This window comes from Vespa mandarinia, chromosome 9 (genome assembly GCF_050613455.1).
Source record: "Vespa mandarinia isolate Hongniang chromosome 9, ASM5061345v1, whole genome shotgun sequence".
NCBI classification, from domain to species: Eukaryota; Metazoa; Arthropoda; class Insecta; order Hymenoptera; family Vespidae; genus Vespa; species Vespa mandarinia.
In genome coordinates, this window is record NC_140818.1 from 4688217 (window position 1) to 4709772 (window position 21556).

A 21556-nucleotide genomic window follows, 5' to 3' on the forward strand; every position below is an offset into this window, starting at 1 on the left:
TCTTTGGAAGGAAAGTGAGCCACACGGAGTAACGATAATCAGAAGTTCAGAGAATTTCATAAGAAACTAACAGGAGTTGGAAGAAAAACGCAAGCTTTTCCTTTTATCCACCTCATTTCTGCTTGATCTTCTTTTATCTATCCTTTCGTATTTCGCGTCAAGAGATTTCTCTCCCTCTTTCTATCTCTATATCCGTCTTGCTTTCTTTTCTTTCATTCTTACTCGTCTCTTTCTCATCTTTCTACCTCTTTTACACTCGGTGGATGTTTTCATGAGAAAGAAAGAGAGATAGATAGATAGATAGATAGATAGATAGATAGATAGATAGATAGATAGATAGATAGATAGATAGATAGATAGATAGATAGATAGATAGATAAGGTTTCTCTCAGAAACAAGGCTCGAGCTTTAAGTAATTTCTCTTGGCCAAGATCCAAGGGCCTGTTTTTATTTCGATGTTTTCTACAATTACGTACGCGAATTTTGGATGAAAAATGAACGATCTCATAGCAAGAAGGTTGGAGTAAGTGGAAAGGGCAATTAATATTCCTACAATTTAAATGAGGTCAAAAGTGAAAACTTGTATGTTTTTTCTTTCCATCCTTTTCTTTTTTTCTTTTAGCCCAGTTCCATTGAATTTTTTCAAGCATTATACCGTACCGTTCAAATTTCATACGGAAATATTCTTCTACATCCCTTCGACGTTGAGATATCTATGGTCCAATTGTGGTGATTATAGTACTTGAATCGAATTAAATTTTGAAAGAATCTTAATCTATTCTTCAATGAATTTGAAATTATTTTAATTTATTATTAAGCGTCTCGTTCGTCTTTCACAGAAAGAAGACGTTCTAAGAACTTGGTGAATACACATTTTACTTTTCCTTTTTTATTAGACGCGTGAAACGAACGAGAAAGCTTATTTCGCCGTTGCGTCTCGGGCAATGCAGCAGTATTCTAAAACCTACCTATCGAATCGTGAATTTTCTTTATTTCTTTCTTTAGTTCTTTTCAACAGTAAAATCTGCAATGCAGATATGGTTATCTACATATGCATGGACACGTTTGTCTCGATTTGTGGTTTCGCGAGCTCGACGGATTCTCTTTCGTCTCTCTGATTTCTGTTCTCACTGTAACTCCCTGTCTCTTCCCTTTTACGTTCCTTTTTTATTTTCCTCCCTTTTGCTCTAACCAAATTACCAGAAGAAAAGACATAACGAATTTTGAATTTATCGTCAAATCAGAGTATTAAGAATAATTCTAGCGTAATAATAATCATTAGCGTAAACTCGTTGATAATGCTTCCGAAGGATAATATCGTGATATATTGTCTCGTAAAATATTTAATAGTTAAAAAAAAATTTACTTTCGAATAAAATTAAAAGACGGAGAGATATTGTGAAGACAATTTTTGAAAATTTTTACGAGAGGAATTTTCGTAAATTTCAAAAATTTCATTGTTGATCTTGTTAAATATGATCCCGATATCAATAATTAAGATATTCGTGAGAGATCATTTTAATTTTGAAGAAATAGAAATACTACGCGATAAAACGTGATGACTACATATGGTTGGTTAACCAAAAGAAAATAATAAATTTTAATTGGAAGTAGCTGACATTGAATAATAAATGAAGTGGAAAATGTAAGAAGATATTTTTTGTTTTCCGCTAACCAACCGATAGGAGGGTTATGTGGTATAATAGTGTGGTGTTTGAAGGGTTAAGACAAAGATACAGACACACATATACAATAGTAACGTTTTTGGATTTGAGAAGTTCTCACAGAAAGTCGGAAAGACTGGGTTACCACGGCAAAAACTTTATGGCGAAAACGTTTACTTATATAAGCTCACCTCAAATATTTGTTTACCCTTAGAGCCGAGTTAGCTTGCGTAGTACCTGTAAAATCGATTCGAAAGGTCAAACCGATGGAACGGATAAACGTGGGTATCGCGGATGAGAGAAAAAAAGAAAATAGAGGAATATATTCGTCGATGTCTTAATTCTATAGGGCAATACCAGAGTTACCACGCTAACGAAGGAAATTATTTTTTAATTAATTTCGCTACCGCGAATTCAACGATTTTACTGTATGCAACGTGTTAGTAACAAGGTCGAGTTGTTCTCGAGCAGTTCACGCGTTCGAACAATTATGCGAATACTGATATTTCTAAAATAATTATCTTAAAATCTAACTGTTTGATCATCAATAATATTTATATAGATGTTCCTTCAAAAAACAAAACAAAACAATAAAAAAAAAAAAAAAAAAAAAAAAAAAGAAGAAAAAAAATGTCGATTTGCTTTCAATCAAAATACATCATAATCTTGCTGGAAATAGTGATGTTATTAAACAAATTCACAGAAAATGATATACTCCTTTTTTGTTTTTTGTTTTTTTTTTTTTATTTCCTTAATTTAAAAGCAAAAAGTTAATGAATTAGAACGCGTGATACATCGTATCAATATCAGCGGTTTTGCGGTTTGCTAATGATTTATGTTTTCTGTTGTCTCTTGGTTTCTCTAACATTTTCGTCGGCCCTTCTATTCCTACCCTCATGGCACGTTTATTCTTGGAACGAACCCCTCGGCACGGTTGGCCCTCTCTTTTCGCTTTCTCTTTTCTCTACCCCTTAGTCCAACCTTCCAACCCCATCTTTCTTTCTCTCCAACAAACTCTGGCTTTAAGGGTGGAAGGTAGAGTAGTCCCAGAGGCTTTCAGAAGCAAAAAAACAAAAAAAAAAAAAAAGAAAGAAAGAAGAAAAGAGAAAGAAAAATAACGAGGGAAAGCAGAGTCTCGTCGGTAAAGTTTCTCAGCCGCTTCTTAAACATTTCGTTTGTTTGTTTGTTGGTCGTGTTAGCCTTAAGGCATCGACTGTGCACGATGATAAGCACGGAAATCGTAGAGCGTGATGATTAACGTAAAAAGTCCATTGCATGGCCGAAGGGCTTCTAAAATAGACTCACTTTCTTTCTTTCTTTATCTCTTTCTCTCTCTCTCTCTCTCTTTCTCTCTCTCTCTCTCTCTCTCTCTTTCTCTCTCTCTCTCTCTCTCTCTCTCTTTCTGTATTTATCTATCTATACCATTCTGCCTGTTTATTTCTATCTTTCTCTCTGTTTTGAATCTAAAGGTAACAAAGGACGGGACCTTTGAACAAGTTTACAATAAACTCATGAAAGAAATACATTCGCGTCTTTTGTATTTTTCGTGACTATTATTTTTAGCTGATCGTTTATTTCGTCTTGTTAACTTTACATTTACTGTTAGTGATAAAAATTTTAACGAAAAAACGAAGTGTAATGCGTAGAAAAAAACATGAACGAATGACTACACTTAAGACTATCACGAGACATATTACGAGTAGCATTTTAGTCTTATTAATTGTAGGTGTTAGTCACATATCTTTTTATATTTTTTAAATAAATCACCTTTAAAGCAACTTAGAAAAGCGTTATTAAAGCTAGAAGTACATTGCCACGTATTGCTCGTCACATTTTTTTAATCCTAATAAGATTTTAACTGGATGAATATTTTACAGGTTTTTTACATGCTAAACATTGTACAGCATTTTGTTTACCGCATGCGACACGCGACAAGCTGCGTTTCGTTTGAAAGTGCCAGAACGTGTTTCACGCCTGTGTAGTCAGTTGCATTAAAACACACCAGTTCCTATTCTGGCGAAGAAAACGCAACGTGCAATGTACGATATATAAAATGTCCTTGTAATCTTAACCTAAGTGTATATAAGATATAGAACATATTATTGGTCTTTGTTCACAATTTGTAATAAGCAAGTTTTTAATACAATTACAAGCTCATTTCTATCTCAGTTCTTTTTTATTTCTTTAAACATTTCTCTGGTCGAACGTATCTCATTTAAAAATTAGTCATGCCGATCGTATGCCGATTTTGGTATAAAATTGAAAACCATGGTAGTATATTTACAATTTTGTTTTTTTTTTTTTGAATAAAGAAAAAATTTCTACATAAACTTCGGTAGTTTTTTCTTAGATTTTCTTACGTCACGAATTGTGCTTTACTATTATTCGTTTTCTCGTTTATTGCGCAAAGTAGTAATAGAGGCGATTTAAATCAACGATGCCACGCATTTCGGGGCACTTCGTGTTGCCGAGGATGATATATATACGGCCAGTTTCTTGGTAGTAAGTATTACGACGAGCAATCTTTATTAACTGAGGCCCTGCTATAAACTGTTTGAAAATGCAGACGGTTTAGTGCGTTAAGAATAGCATAACGGTGCTCTAGCGGTCTGTTGCTATAGTCGAAGTTATCGGTTGAGTTTTGTTAACAGGATACAAGATCGGGCCAATAAACTTCTATCCTCGGTTAATGACGTCAAAATCGGGCGTTCTGCTGATCATTCCATAACGAAGAAATACGATTCTCCCTGCATTCATTGTTATTACGATATCGAAAAGAAAACTCTTCTCTGTGAAAATTGTTAGTAATCGATCTCAACGATTGAATTAAATATAAAATTACGATCGAGTTCACGAATAAATAACAATTTTATTTAAGTACTTGGTACGAATTGAAATCGTCGGTCTGGTTAGATGAAATTTCGTGATACAATGTTCTTATCAATCATTCGAAAAGCATTAAGAATATTACATATCTCTGTCACTTTTTGCGATATCAAGAGAATAAGGAGAATTTTCTGTGATAGTACTTAAAAAAAAAAAAAGAAAAAGAAAAAGAAAAAAAAAGAGAAAGAGAAAAAGTAAAATATAAGTCAGAATTAAATTGTGAAATGTGTAACAGCTGGTTTAGGTAAGAGGTCAAGAGAGAGCGACCGAGAGAGAGAAGAAGAGAGAGAGAGAGAGAGAGAGAATATCCATGATATTCGCGCGTCGATAAGTCAAATCGTGAAAAGAATGGAATGGGCAGAAAATTATTGGCGTTCGTCGGTTGACAGTTCGATACTAGCTGGCAATAAAAGCGTGATTTAGCGTCATCGAACACCGTTAACGGGATTCGGTCGGAGATCGGCGACGTTCGACAGAACGACATTCGAAATTCGAAAAGCCTTCGAAACAGACCTCCAAACAAAATTCGTGATGCAAGGGAGAAAGGGTAACTGTTAATTTTCGTCGAGATAAAACCGAGCAGCGGTCGAGCTAGCTCCCGCGTTTTCATGATGTTACGTGAATTATTATGCAAGCGTATGTGAGAGACGACACGACGTTAATTAATCGCGACTAATTAGTACGTGCGCTCGCTGCACATCGACGAATCCGATTCGACTCTGGGGCTGAATCACGTAGCAACCGTTGAATATTCAAATACTGGGCCAAGTTCTCTCTCTCTCTCTCTCTCTCTCTCTCTCTCTCCCCCTTTCTCTATCTATCCTTTTTCTATCTCTCTAATGCACATATCGACAAACGTTGCATTCAGTGCACCAGATGTATTATTTTGTACGCACCGTTACTCTTGCGACGATTGTTTCTTCTTTCCTTTTTACGATTACTGCGGTTTTTCTACGATACCGAGAGACGCGTAATAAAAGCTGAGAATATTGGCATAGGAAAGAACTATCATTCTTTTCTCTCTCTCTCTCTCTCTCTCTCTCTCTTTCTCTATAGCTTCTTTCTCTATTTTGCCAGGAATAACCTCGCGAATCTTCTTGGCAATGTCGTTTGCTCATGAACGATACGTATCTCAACGATCGAACCTTCGATGGGGTGTATATCCTTTGGGATTTCCATTGAACTATGTACAGAACGCGTTTAGAACTTTTTAAATGACTTTTCAAATCGATTAAATGACAATCGATAATGTCGGCTCGGTTCGATTTTAAAACTTAACTTTGTAAGTTACATCACTGGCATCCTTATGAAATTGGACTACGAAGTTAGAGCTATGTTCCAAAACGTATTCATCACAACACAATATGGCATTTCAAACGACTGGACGAAGTTAAACTCTGAAACGTATCTACGGTCCACACTGGTTTTGCAGCTCAAACAAGACAGAATCGAATATTCAAATGGTAGTCACGTAACGAGTTATGTGTTCCTAAGGGACAATGCAACAACAAGAACGATAGTGATTTTTAGTCTTTAGGCGTTCTAAATAAATACTTCTAATATAACATTTTTCTACATAACTCGAAGCAAAAAACGAAATCATATGGATATCAATTCATGATTTTCTTCGATTAATAATCTATTTTGTCGAAGTTCTTTTATTCTTTCAAATACTCATATAAATTTCAAATAGAGGTATTTACAAAATTATTATATATAATTAATCTAATAATAATAATATATATATATATATATAAATATAATAATTTAATATAACAATTATATAAATAGTTAATAGATAAATTTTTTTTTATCATTATAACATTTATAACTAAAAATTTCTTTGAGATCATGAGAATATACTGGCCGCTAATTACGTCGTTTCCATTATGTGGTATATAAAACCTGCGTAGAGTTTGCATTGTCGGTATATTTCTATGGAAAAAAGAGTTCTCCCCGTTTTTCTCTGTTCTGTCGTAAATGCAAATGTGTATATGTATGTATGTCGGCTCTCATCGTCCATGACCTATGTTATATGCCGACATTCGCTTAATTAACTTAGTAGATAAGCAAGCCAGTGTGCGCGATCATTACAATCGTGTTTTTCGTTTCCTATAGCCTTGCGTCTTCCACGATTCTTCCTCGTTAGATAAATTGTCGTAGCCCACGCGACGATACGCGTCCTTGTACCTATCTATATACATATATGTATTTACGTATCATATATATATATATATACATATTTATACATATATATATATATATACATATTTATACATATATATATATATATATGTATGTATACAAATACGTATGTATAAACATATCTACGAATCGTGTTTTACAGCTGCGCGGGATTTGTGGTTCGGCTTAGAAAACACGAATGATTGAGTACTTAAAAATACACAAGTCTATATCGATACAAAAAGTGACGGCAAGCCGGCTGTTGCATTCGATCTTCTTCATTCAAAGCGGCGATATCGGAAAGTGCGACGAGCAATCGAATGACGAAACGTTGCATTGTCGGGATATCGTGAAAAGGAAAAAGTATGTCAACTTGTCCATTGCTGATATTTCTCGGAAACCTTTTTGTAGATACGATTACTGATCTTTTTTTTCCTTTTTTTTCTTTTTTTATTCAAAATTTTTCGACCGAAAAAGTAGTCGAAATAACATTTATCTTGGACCGATTATTGTAGACGGTAATAGTTAGATTATGTGTTTAACAAAAGCTTGTTTAAATCCCTGAGTGAAAGTTATAGATAAGTAGAATTGTTCTCTCATAAAAAATAAATTTTTTTTCCATTTCTGTATTTCTCACCCTCTATTTTTTTTTCTTTCTTTCTTTCTTTCTTTTTTTTTTCTTTTTTTCTTTTTTCGACGGACGCAATTAATTTCAAAATACATATACATATATACGAGACGAGTGCAATTTTGTCTTTGATTATCTTTTTTCTCGCGCAAAATCTACGTTCTTCCGTGACGTATCACCAGCTGCCCGTACGCGCAGTTCTGGATTTTTGCCAGGAAATGCCTGTTTTATGCGTCCACTGGAACTTCCGGGAGGGCACTATGAAATCTCGTCGATCAATCATTCGGTGCTAGACGAAATACATCTCTAGCTTTGTCATACGTTTTTTTGTTCCATTTGCTTTTTCATTCTCTCTTTCTTTTAAAACTTGAAAAGCTAACTTGAGTTTCTAGTTGTACCTTTTGTATTCGAACAATTCGATCACTTCTATCGAATACGGATTATTACGTCTATTGTTCGAATTTTTACGAAGAGAAACGTATTTGTTATTAAACGATCATCAACGACGCTGACGTTAACGTTGACGAAATGACGTGTATACCTGAATCTACATTCTTAACGATCTGTTTACCGTTACTTTTCGCCAATCGCAGCGTATATTTTGACAAGAAATCTACTCGATCGTACGAAAGAGGAAAAGAGATGCATCTGCGTCATGAAAAAGGATCCGTTTCGCGGATGTTTACATCGTCTCTCTTAGATCGACCACATACCGCTTTACTTTAAGACATGCAACAGACAAGACATAGGTACTGTTTAAAACATAATGCAAAAAGACGAAGTACCATACGAAATGATATATTTTTTAAAACAGCAATACAGTGATCTTAAACATTACGTTTACGTTAGTAACTTGTTTTAAGTTGGATACATCTCAATCGTTTGCTTATTCTTCATTTCACGTGTTCCAATTTATTCCCGTTACAATTAGTGTCTTATTTTATTAATAACTTCTTTGGTACTTTTAAATAAAAAAAAAAAAAGAAAAAAAAATATGAAGATCTATGAATTCTTATTTTATTTGATTTTATAAATGTCATTTATCGATATTCATGAGGATTTAATTATTATTTATAATACTAGTAATATAAGTAAACGTAAGTACAATAAGTACTCTTTCATATATTTATTTCAGAAAAAGAAAATAATTATTTAACGTTTTACGGTTATATGTCAAATCTGGCTAGGCATTAAATTGCATTCTAAAGAGTTATATGTTGAGTTAATATAAATATATTGTTGTATTAGTTAAGTGATAAAATATCAAAATAAGAAGAAACTACTCGATACTGATTCTGAGTATGGTTTGGTTGAAATAACTTGGATCGCAAACGGTCCAACTTTTACACCTACGAAGTGTGAAAATAATAAAAAGGAAAAATCTTCATATCATTTGTTAAAGCTTTGTATTTATACTATCAAATGACTTAACTGACGGAGGCCTCATTTTCTCAAATTTGCGAATTGTCAAAGTAAGCTTATCGTTGATTGTGGCGTCGTTTATTTACGAGAGAAACACGTCTATGAGGATAGGAACGAGCAAGAGCTTTTGAGCTTTTATTGCCGGACACGGTCGGTCGCCAGGGCGCTTATCCGTACCACGTTGCAACGCTGACATTCGACGTTGTCGCACAAACGCGATTCCTCGCACGTTCATTGAATGACGCTTTGTGTTTTCGTTGCAGTTGGGCAGCTTTATGCAACTCGGTCGAGCGTAAGTTTACGCACAGAGTCTCAGTAATGATAGCAACGTGTCGTTATCTCGTGAAATATTGGCCGAGATGTGAAATTTTATTACTTTGGCTTTCGTGGAACTTGTGTTTTTTGATGTTAACATTCTACGATGTTTTCGTGTCGATTTCTTTTTTTACAAGCTGAATCGAAATGGTCTCACTTGTAGTTGAGTACTTGAACATTATTTTCATTACGTTTGTATCGAATCTCGTTTATTAAAAACGTTCTTGGCAAACGTTAGATGTTTTACAATTCGTAGCTTTACGAAATTTGACATGGACACCTGCAAGCTCGATCTACTCGTCGAGACGACGTTTGCTAAGAGTTCATCGCAAAAACAGATGCCATTGCGTACAGCTGACGCACTATAAATACGACGCTTTACCTTTACGCAGATGGCGCTTGTTGGCAGAAGTATAGCTTTATATCGTGCCGCAGCCATAGTCCCTAAATTTATATTGCAATTTGTACGAGCTAACAAATTGACCGACTTACCGACTTTCAACTGTGATGTGGATTTAATATTACATACGTATTGCTAAATGTTTTGAAGTGGAATATGAAAAATTCAAATCGACTGGTCAAACCATCATTGATCCCATTTTTCTTTTTGTCTATATTTACGCCATAGAATTCTTTGTTATTATTATCGACGAACTATTTCAGTCCTTTTACTGTTACTTTGTTATTTTCCGTCCCGATAACCACGACTTTGCTTGTCGACCTGCTTGCGGGATGGATAGACCTTGACCGAAATACATCTTCGCCATTAATATTCTTATTTTCCTTATTTGTTGGTTTACGAAAGGACAATGATAAAAAAAATAGTCATCTCAGTTCATTCTTGTCTGTGTAAACACGTCGTGATATTAAGTCCTTGTTATTTTATCATGGCAACTATTATATTGTTATCGTAAGAAAAGTTTTTTTTTTTTTTAGCATTTTTCAAGTTGATCTTTTGTAATTAAATATCGAGTTTTATACTATTATTATTTGAAATTTTCCAATTGGTATAATTGAATCTGTCATGTTGTATCGTTATTCCTTACAGAATTTCGAAGCTATGGAAATTCCAATGTTCCATGTTAATTTTTAATTATTATAATAGATATTATGATATACGTATATTATAATAATTAAAAAGGAATATTAATATTAATACGTTGAGAAAAATTATTATATAAGTTACTAATCACTTGCTCTAATCTGGCAAGTAGAGCATTTGCTTGGTTTATTTACATAACGCATATACCAACGTTAGAATTCTAAACACAGTCCTAATTAGCATGTGTTTGATTTCAATGTCAGTACAAACTAATCGCTATTTGTACATCGCAAGTACATCGATAGTATGACGTTATATTAACACTGACTTGATCGTCTTCTTGATATTGTATAATTCTTTGTAAGACATATTATTTTCAATATCTCATCTTAATCATAATATTAATCTTACCTGTACCTTGTAATAAATATTATTCTCTATCGGATATAAATTGAGAAATTTTCATATAATTATGAGATTGTCTTTAAAATTTATTACGAAGATTCCAATGACATTTTTTCTCTCGATAAGTATATAAACATTTATGAAATCATTTTGAAAATAATTGAATGATGTAGATGAGAGTGAAAGAATAAATAGACACATAACGAAAGGGAGAACGAACGATAAGGGTAGATAGACCAGTTGGTTACGAAATTGCTCATCCTTTGTATATAATCATTCCGGAAATGGGAGTTGGCGACTGGGTTGGTTGAAAGTAGGGTACGTGCGCGCGACGCGCGATTCGGCTGCATTTAAAATGGCATTACACGAGCGTCACGTATTTGCGGCGCACAAGCTTTAATGGTACGGCATAGTAATTTCCCCTACCGAAAATCTTCGTTAAAAGCTTAATCGATCAAGCGAGGATGAGTGTTCTGGACAAGAGATATATAGAAGTGAAAGTGTCGGTGAATTTGTAAAAGAGGTTGGTTGATGGAGGGTAAAGGAGAATGGCGATAGAAAAAAAGAAAACAGCAAATTCATCAACGGGACAGCGAACAATAAGTCATTGTTGGTGTAACGACTCCTTTTGCCGAGCTCGTGCGATTCTTGAATCGAGGGCCTGCGGTTGATGCATTTTGTGCAGTCCACTTTATGTGATCGCTAGCGCCAGCCCCACTCCTCCCTTCTCCTCTTTACCCCGTACTCTTCTTCCATTTTAACATGCGACACGATACGAAATGGACCTGCACGCGAAATCTAACGAGCCATTGTCCCGCGAGCTTTCGTGTCCTTTCCATGAGATATCTTCTTTCCTTTCTATTCGAGCACGATTAACAGCCTAACTGCTTCTATGATATCATGGAAGTTTGTCACAAAGCTATTCGATCTATCTCTTCTATTCTTTTGCGTATATCCACGATTATGCTCTTGAATGTATTATATATATACTTAAGTATATATATGTCGCTTTATGAATTTTCAGCATTGAGAAATTTTTATACAATTTTTATTACGGTATCAATCGATGAACGTTTCAAAATTATTACGTATTTCAATAGGTAATATAATTATAGTAATATAATTAATTGTCAGAAGCAAAAGATACGATTTCATTTATGGGAAATTACTTTATGAAATATAAATTGGAATAAATTCAAACATAAAAGTGAGAACTATCTGTATATTTTATCTCTTTTTCCTTTTCTTAGTATGGTTTATAAAATTTGTCTAACTGAAATTACAAAAGAAATATCACAAATATATATCTGAGCACGTATCATATTAATGTAATTTTTCTTAAATTTTGCGAGATGAAATTGTAAAAATGTATGAAAAGGTAAGACAAAAATTTCAAATGGAAAAGATTTGTTTATACGCAGAGACATGTCACATTGAACGTCTACGTCGTATGTTTGCGTTCAAAGTGACATGTGTACGTGTTTGTATCACACGAAATTTAGGAGACATGCGTGCGCCGTTTTCCTTACCTCGGCAATATCGATCGAAGGACTATTGAGTTCACGAGAAAATCTTTAGTCGATCTCCAGTTATCAAGTGGTATGGATTAAATCCAGAGCAGTATTAAATCCGAGAAAAGAATGTGAACACATTTGTGAACATATTGAAAGCTTAACTTTGCAGACTTTATTTAAAACTTTTCTTCGATTTCTTTTGTCACATCTCAAAGATTAAAAGTTTCTAATAAGAGTAAAATTGTAATGTTAAAAGTATGACGATAAAGTTTTCTATATCTTTATCTTTGTTAAATGAATATATTCGATTTATACAAGATGTAGTATATCTCTTAAATAGAGAAATCGATCAATAGTACATTTATTGTCTCAATAGTGTTTTTTTTTGTGTATTTGCAGAATTGAATAAATTTCAATGAAAAGATCAATAAATAAAAGCATTAGTTACAAGAAATAATAGTTGATTTACATTTCGTGTCTTTATAACAATGTATTTAAATATTGTATAGTTTTACTTTGTGTTAAACTCGTATGCTTTGATAATTCTAAGAATTTATTAGAGACGAATCGAATAATTTCGATTGCCTCTAATAGAATTTTTAATTGTTTAGCTTTAAAATATAATAACTTTCGTTAATCGAAAGTTAATATAATTATTTTAAATTAACGAAATAACGTAATTTTCAATCTCGTTGTCGGGAGCACATTTTTTTTGTGATTTGCGTTTTCTTTTTTTGTTTTTTTTTTTTTTTTAAATTTACTCTTCCTTATTAAGTTTAATTCGTAAGGATATATTAATTTCGTGTAGGAAAACGTGTCATATTTAGAATAGATGTGATGTAAAGAGAAATTTCATGTAATAGTGAAAGATGCTTAGCACGTTGAGTATTTTCTATACATTAAAATACGTACGTAGACAAAATATAGGTTCAAAGTTAGTACGAAAATTCCATTTAGAATACTGAACATAACTACAGATAAGAGTAATATACGAATAAGAGTAAGAGGTTAGAATGCTATTAGGTGTTCATTAATAATTTTCCATCACTGAATATTATTAAACAATTCGATAAATTGTTATAGATTTTGTATTATTGAGTAGTAATCATTGTAACGCAGTTAAAATATTCTCGCAAACATTTCTACGTAGTATGTAATTAAAATAAACAATTTAGTATTTATACGGTTACATAAAAGAAGTCCTCTAACTGATGACCTCTGGACGAGTAGTTTACTTGTATCCCAAATACGTAGGAATAAATATTTATCTTCTGGTTAAAAAGATCTACACGGATCTTGTTATTTATGTAGGTCACCATCTTTCATTCGTCTCATATTTATATAAAATACGAGGTCTACTCTTCACATACATTTTTAGAAGAAAGAAAGATTTATTCAGGATCAATCCTTCGTAGAGAGTGGAAAAGACAGAAAACGAAAAGCTTTCAATCAAACGAGAAAGAAAGGAAAGTTCTGTTTACGTCTTCGCAGAGAGATGTATCTTTTGGAAAAAGAAATAAAAAAAAATAAAAAAAAAAAAATTTAATTTTCTATGGATTTACAGAACGAGAGAAAGCGAATGAACTCGGTATATACAATAGAGTTCTGCTGTTCTTAGAGTCATAAAATGAAATCAATTGAATCAAGTCATTCAACTCTCGCATAAAACAAGTTGAATTATGTGACCGGGTACGAATAAAATTATAATTTATATGTTTTTCTTTCTTTCTTTTTCTTTTTTTTTTTCTACTACAACAAATAACTAACTTTTTTTTTTTAAATATATTGAAAATATTAGGTAGATAAGTTTTATCTAGAAGCTTGTATAAGATGATCCATTGAACTTATCTTCTTGATAATTTTTATAAATGAAAAACAGAACAACTATCGTATTAATTTTAAGTTTCAAGGAACAAACAGTCTTTTTGTATTATCAAAAATATGTATGAACATTTGTAATTTTAAATCTTACAAATCTCGTATATATTTCGGAACGGCATTGAAAAAATAGAAAATTGTCGATGCTCGAATGGAAATTTTAGGCTTTAAAATGTATGATCGTTCTAACGTACGTTAAATAGTAATCAATAAATCTCAAATATCTTTCGTCGATGATCCGATATATTGGAAGGATATAACACATTTAATGGAGATGGTAGTATAAAGAGTCTTTGTGAAATGACAGTGTAAAATGTGCCGATCGCTTTATATGCTCGAAAAAAATCATACCCATACGTTTATACAAACACACACATATACACACACACACATATATATATATATATGTATATTTGTATATATTTTTGCTCTAAGATTTCACGAAGGGTACTTGGTTCGTTTTTCGTAAATCATTTCTATATCTCGATCTTCTTGACTTATCTTTTTTTTCGTTTGAAATTATCCGAAACAAATATAAACAAGTTGTTTATCAACGAGTGACACGAATTTTCTTTTCCATCAGAAAGCGAGGTTGGCTCGCATCAGAATCGCTAAAGCATCAAGCGGTGCGGCCTTTGTCAGCAAAAAGAAAGCGGCCGAAGCACGATTGGCTGCGCAGGAGAGTGGCTTGCAGTTGGACGAGAACTACAAGGAGGAGGATATTTTCGAATTACAACATCATCATTTACTTCGTTGTTTAGAGAAGACGACGGTGAGTAAAATAATATTTAAATCATATTTAGATGTAATATTTAATTTCTTTTTATTTTCATTTCTATTCTTTTTCTTAAATTTGTTTTTAACAAAGTATATATATATATATCTTCATTGTATCTAGCAATTAAATCATTATCTGATATATATTAAATATTGATCGTTCTTTCGAATAAGTTAGACAAACGTATAATTTATAATATTTCTTTAGGGAAAAGATTTTTTTAATATAAGTATTTCTTTTCTTTTATCGTATATTTTATGTTTCGTCAAAGAAAAACCGCCGTTAGAAAAAAATCTTTTAAAATCCGTCAAGCAGTTTTGCGTATAGATATCGATGTGCCGAGTAATTTGAATAAACCGCTTTCCGTTCTCGTCTAATTTTAACCAACTGCCTTTGTAAGGGGTATCGTGTTAAGTATACACACTTTCCTTTTATACGTACTCCATATATACGTATGTATACGTGATCTCGTTGAAAGTGCGAGTACATAACCCGCTCAATTCGAACTCTATTTTCGCTTCTAATACGTATACGAATGTATATACATACACATTTCTAGGTGGAAAGATATGTAAAGCTAAAGTGTACATACTGTGACCAACATACCAGATACAACATGCGTGCCTTTGGCCAATCGTTGCAATGTAGTAATAACACAAGTGGGATAAATTCACATACACATAGTTATGCAAATTCTTATTCCACTTAAATCTGTTTAAAAATCATGATTTTCTTTATCTTTCTCTCTCTCTCTCTCTCTCTCTCTCTCTCTTTTTCTCTCTCTCTTTTTCTCTTTTCTTCTTAGTATTAATTATATTCTTTTGTATCACGCGAAAAAAAAATATATCCGTTTTGCCCAGGGCATTCGCTTTGCCCGGGTTTTCTCCTATGTACGTTTATCCTCCTTCAATCAACTCGATGGAGATCGAGTGGGAAACTCTTTCAGAATCAGGAATCGCCAACGAGTATCGCAAAAAATCGTCAGCACATATGAACCAATGCAGGATCACTCGGAAGTGCATCTGTGTTACTGACTTTTAATTTTGCTATACAGGGCGTACCGAAACGGACAAGATTGCCTTCGGGCATAAGCTTAGAGTAATCGTTTTGAAGTAAGTCGTCTATCCTTTAAACATTACTGACAAACTTATCAAGGATTTTCCTAACGTAAATTGGCTAACCGTAAGAAGATAAATAGAAAAAAAAAAAAAAATAGAAGGAATAGAAAAAAAAAAATAACGGAGCAATTGTCTTTACGATTGGTCGTAACAAACAAATGCAGAGTTTCTGCAATGGACAAGTTTTAGTAGCTTTTTTCTTTTTCTTTCTTTCTTTTTTTTTTTTTTTTTTTCATTTGCCCATGTTCATCGAGTACACCATAAGTCGAGGGCACTTATTGATGTTCACGTACGTGCTTATCGAAGGGACGCAACAAGCTCCAAGGGTCTCCTCTTTCTTCTCTCTATTTGTCTCTCATCGATAATGCCTCGTCTTTGTTTGAAGTATCCAATAATATATGATTACTTTATCGAGCACGTTGACTTCTTTCGATTTTTTAAGACGAGAAGATAATAAAAAGAACACGTATCTTTGGAGATGTTTAATCACGCTTCTTCTTCATTTAATTATATTATTTGTATAAAATGTATTATACTTGATGTTTAAAGATAATATAATTGTTAACATGTACAATAAATAATTTCATTACAAACGTTATAATTATAGTTATATTAAATAGTTAATTCAATATTTAGCGCGAATTCATGTTTCAAATATTATTCTATTTTTGATCTTACTATTAGACTCCTTTCTATTATCTTTCGTGGTTCCAAGAGTAATTTATTATCGATCAATACGTCCCTTACGATTTGGAATTATTTATGAGGGTTTTAAGTTATACTATTTATATAAAAACAAAGACATTTATTTCTCAATTATCGTTCCCTCGAATGAATAAAAGTGGTAGCGGATTTTTTTTTCTTTTTCTGCACTTAAACTGTATGAATATATTAAAATCATTCCCGTCGGTACTATCTTCTTTTCTCAGCATTATTAAAATATCTACCTATTTCCGCACGAATGAGATAAAGATTTTTTGTTTGAGTTTATTTTATTTCATGGCTCGTCCGAAAAATACGAAATTATTCGGATAATTTATAAATAATTAACTAATTTTATCTAATTACAAATTCGAGATAGATATAGAAAGAGAGAGAGAAAGAGAGAGAGAGAAAGAGAGAAAGAGAGAAAGAGAGAGAGAGAGAGAGAGAAAAAGAGAAAGAGAGAGAGAGAGAGGGAAAGAGAGAGAGAGAGAATGATTTAAATGAATTTATTATGATACATCCAATTATGTAATGTTCATTATTCTACCAGACTATTTATTTGTTTATCATATTTGTTTATCATTTAGTTTATCATATTCATTTGTTTTATTTATTTGTTTATCAAGATACTTATAGCTTTGTGTAACTATTCGCACGTTTTTGCGTCCAACTACCACGTTTTCTTTTCCTATTTCCACTTCTTTTTCCTAGTCGTCTCGTGTACTTAACCCAGAAAGCAATGCGATTCCGGGTACCATTGTTGAAGCGTCAGAAACCGAGCACACGGCCTGGAGGCGCGTCGTTCCACTTCCTCTCTTACATTCTGAGCTTCGTTGTATACGGTCGGTGCGTTTCAGCATTCCGATGTTTCCTGCCGACGTTTAACTGTCTCTCTCGAAACTCACGCGGGAGGTCCACCCACCTCTATCATCCATTTCTACGTGTCTATTTTTATTGTTTGACATTTTCGGAGCGAAAAAAATTTCTCTACGTATTTCCGACAACTCTTCTTCCCTCAATAGAATGCCATTTCTTCTTTTTTTCTTTTTTTTTTTTTTTTTTTTTTTGGTTTTTACAATTGAATGCATCGAATTCAATTTTTTCATTCTTTCTTTGTTCAGTTAATGTGAATTGACATTCTTAGAAACTTTTTGTTACGTGCAATATTCTAACGTGCTGTTTTGTGTCATTTTATACAGTACGTTTCTTTTTTCTTTTCGATCTTTAAAATATAAATATTAACAGATCGAATGAATAATATTTCTGACGTGACGTTCTTTCAATTTTTTCTTCGTATGAAATTTAAAAATTTTTCTTTCCCATGTATTTCTTATTTTAATTGTAAGTTCATTCTAACGATGAATATTAATAGAATTGAATTGATCATGTCGTAGATATTTAACAGGACATATTTAGAAATTTGTTCCAAATAATGTTATTCCTTCTTTCACCTCACGTTTCTTCAAAACGATTTTACGATGAGAGATAACGACACTTCAATGCTTTCATCATTGCATCGTCACAGGGACGAAGCGGTAAACGATCGTAAATCGAGTTCTCGATCGTTCGATCGTTCGATCGATCATTACTACTCCAGAATGGGCCACCGACGAGCCACAAACGTGTTTGCAACCCTTTAACTGTGGCACGGCCTTCGCTTCAAGAATGCTTAACAAGATTCAAAGCCTATGATCTCGTTATCTGTCTCTATTTCTGTCATTTTTCTTTTTCAGTCTTTGTCGAACTTTTTCGAAAACAGATAATAAAGTTTTCTTTTTTTTTCTTTTTTTAAATCAACGAAAGCAAGAATAAACGATAAAGAGAAGAAAGAGGAATTTGTGAAATAATAGAGATACGTGTCGTGTAGTTCCAATATTATTTCACAAGTATATACATGAACTTTTCCCTTTTAAGTTTACAAACTTGTCAAATATAAAGGTATAAAAGTTATCGGAAAGATTCCTGAAATATTTGAAAAGAATTCGTCCGATTTTGCATTGGTTACGTGTATGTCATATTCGGAATATGAGTGCCTTATAAAAATGAATTTTTATGAAATAATAAAAGAGCACGTGTGCTAGGAACATTTGATAGGATAGGTCATTTTTAATAAACCATATATCTATGTTACGCGCGTGCGCGTAATTGTTTGAATAATAGTTTAGATAACCAATCGATATTGGGAGCGACGATATTGGTAAATCTGGGTTCGTTAAAAGGAGAATGTAGCGTATCCTTTCGATAAACTCTCTCTCTCTCTCTCTCTCTCTCTCTCTCTCTCTTTCTTTCTATTTCTCTTGCACTCGTCGACCTAGCAGATACGACCAATCGGTATCTTTAGGTCGTGTATTGATTTCTTCCGGGTCATGCTCGCGCTCGATCGAATATTATCAGAGAATTCTCAGATTTTCTCTCATCGTCGATAGTGGGAAACGTCATTCTCGAAGCTAATTATAGCAAGGCGTGATGTAAAGAGGATATCCAACAATAAAGCCGGGGAGATCCCTTCGTTGTCGTTGTTGTAGTCGTCGTCATGTCACGGGACACGAATTTTCCATCTGGCGTGGCATATCGAACGCAATCGTCGTGGAAGAAGCACGTTGCGATCGGTTTTAAGTTCCGCTTCAATCGGCTCGGCTTGGCTCGACTTGCTTCGGCTTCGTTCGGTTATCATCATAGCACAGAAGACAAACGGAGGAGGAGGGTCTTTGAATGACTTTGTCGTTGTAAAGGCCGCTTCAAAGTTACCTCGTGTTGAGGGAAAGCACGGGCCTTTGACAACTCCCGTTTTGCCTCAGTTAAAAGTGTCCCACCGATTTTTCTAACACCTACTCTACGTAATTAGAATGCGAGATCGTTTTGTTAAGTTAATATACATTTAATCGATCTCTCTTCAATTTATTATCTCTTGCCCAAAGATATATTTCGTTTCGAATTAATAAAAATATAAAAATGTCTAGCAAAGGCGTCAAAAAAAAAAAAAAAAAAAAAAAAAAGAAAAAAGAAGAAAAAAAGGAAAAGAAAAAAATATGATAAAACGACGAAATGATTATGCTTATTTAGTCAAATTACGAAGATCGTTCATTCAAACAATATTTACGATTGTCAATAATTAAGATATTTTTTAATCACGATTTAAGATATTTTTAATACGATCGTCTTTCGTATGATTCAACGCCTATCTTTGTACGTCTTTTTATACTTTTACTCTTCGAAATAAAGGCTAAGCTGAACCGTATTAATCAGAATCGAGTCGAGATTCTGAAGCAGGCTTTGTTGCTCGTTCTCTCAGTTCGTCCTTATTTTTCTGCCCCGATAAAACCGTAGCCCGTTGTCCAGTTCATTTCTCCGTTCCAATTCTTTCCATTCCCTTTTCTTTTTTCCGTTTTTCCTTCCAACCTTTTCTACCCTGAACATTTATTTCCGGTTGGCCGATATTAAATTCACTCCTGCAGCCATTTTTGGATAGTGCATCTGTATTTACGTATGACGAACGTTCTAACGTGAATCCATCAATCGTATCTTTTTCTGTTCGACATCCGTTTCTTTGAAATCTTTGGCCATCTTAGAAAAGTGTTCATGCTTGTTTACATTATTAAAGTGATTTAAAAAATGAAAGCCTTTTTCCAAAAGTCAAAGGAAGGTATTAACTTTAATGAGTTTTAATGAACATCAAGGTGAAATTTAAAGCCCTGTTCAGTGCTGAAAAGGATTTTTAAATTTTTATGCTAAAGTAAATATATTTATTAAATAATATCGTTTTATGGACGGTGAAATGACTTCTTATTCTATGGGGAAAAAAAAAATTATAAATATTCAGTTAACAAATAATATCAATTAATAAATGTTTATTCAATAAACATCAATAAATGATTATTAATTGATGCTATTTGTTAATTGAATTGATATTATCATTAATAATTGTTATTATTGATGAATATAGATTTAGAAATTTTAAACTCGCAATAGTATATAAAAGATAACGGTGTATTGTTCAAGAATATTGTATATGTGTGTGTGTGTTCACAGTCTGAACATTCACGATTCACACTCTCGAATGGAAAATGAGTGTCATTGGTTGAAATATAAAATTGTCTAGGTCTTTCGTGATTCATCGTTTGAAATGAGGTATTTAAAAGTTCTCCTATCAATAGAGGGACAGAAAGAGAGAGAAAGAGAGAGAGAGAGAGAGAGAGAGAGAAAGAGAGAGAAAGAGAGACGGATAGACTGAGAAGAAGCGTCACAAGCGTGTAAAAGGTCATGGCAAGTACGACATTTTTCTATGACTAGGGTCACGCTGCCGGAAACAACTCGATGTAACCAGTTATTTACGAGCCACAACGAAGGCTCTCTTGAATTTACGAATGTCACATCTTTACGTCTTCTAGTTCGCAATTTTTTTTAATAGCTCGATGTCACACGTCGACAATTGCTTGGATCTCGTAAACAAATTCTCGTTTCTTGTTTTATTCGACGAAATTTTTAACGATGCCATATATCCGTATACGTATTTCCGTTGATTTTCTTACTCGTGTGCATTCGTTGTTCCGCTTGTTTACGACTTCGTCGAATCGTTCTCCGAAAAAAATTTGTCGAATTCGAATTTGTATAGAAAATACGTGAAAATACGTGAATGCGAAGTAAGAAAAAAATAACGAGTAGAATAGAGAGAAAGAGAGAGAGAGAGAGAGAGAGAGAGAGAGAGAGAGGTAAAATTTTTTCCGATCAGACCGTTGTTATTCCTGAAACTGAGTGTTCTATTTCTACGTTCGAATATCTCTTTTTCTCTATTATTTTCTCTCTCTCTCTCTATCTTTCTATATATATATATATATATATAAAAATATATATATCTTTCTTTTTCTTACTCGTACTTTTTTCTTTTTCCTTAACACGAGACGGAGAAATCGAGACGGAAAGAGTGAAGTCTACCGCGATAAAACGAGTTTAATCCGACTTCTTTTGAGAATGAAATTCGTAGCTCCTATCGGCAGAAGGGCTGAGAATACTGTATGCG

The 21556-nt window shown here is 33.3% G+C and overlaps 1 protein-coding gene across 10 annotated transcripts in view; it reads left to right on the plus strand.

Annotated features, from left to right (window-relative positions):
- Positions 1–21556, plus strand: part of Shal (potassium voltage-gated channel protein Shal) — a 105332-nt gene that overhangs the window by 36450 nt on the left and 47326 nt on the right. For all 10 annotated transcript variants that reach the window (XM_035869950.2, XM_035869951.2, XM_085659493.1 and 7 more), the window contains exon 3: positions 14522–14710. In XM_035869950.2, coding sequence (XP_035725843.1) covers positions 14522–14710 — 189 coding nt within the window. The remainder of the gene's footprint in view (positions 1–14521; positions 14711–21556) is intronic.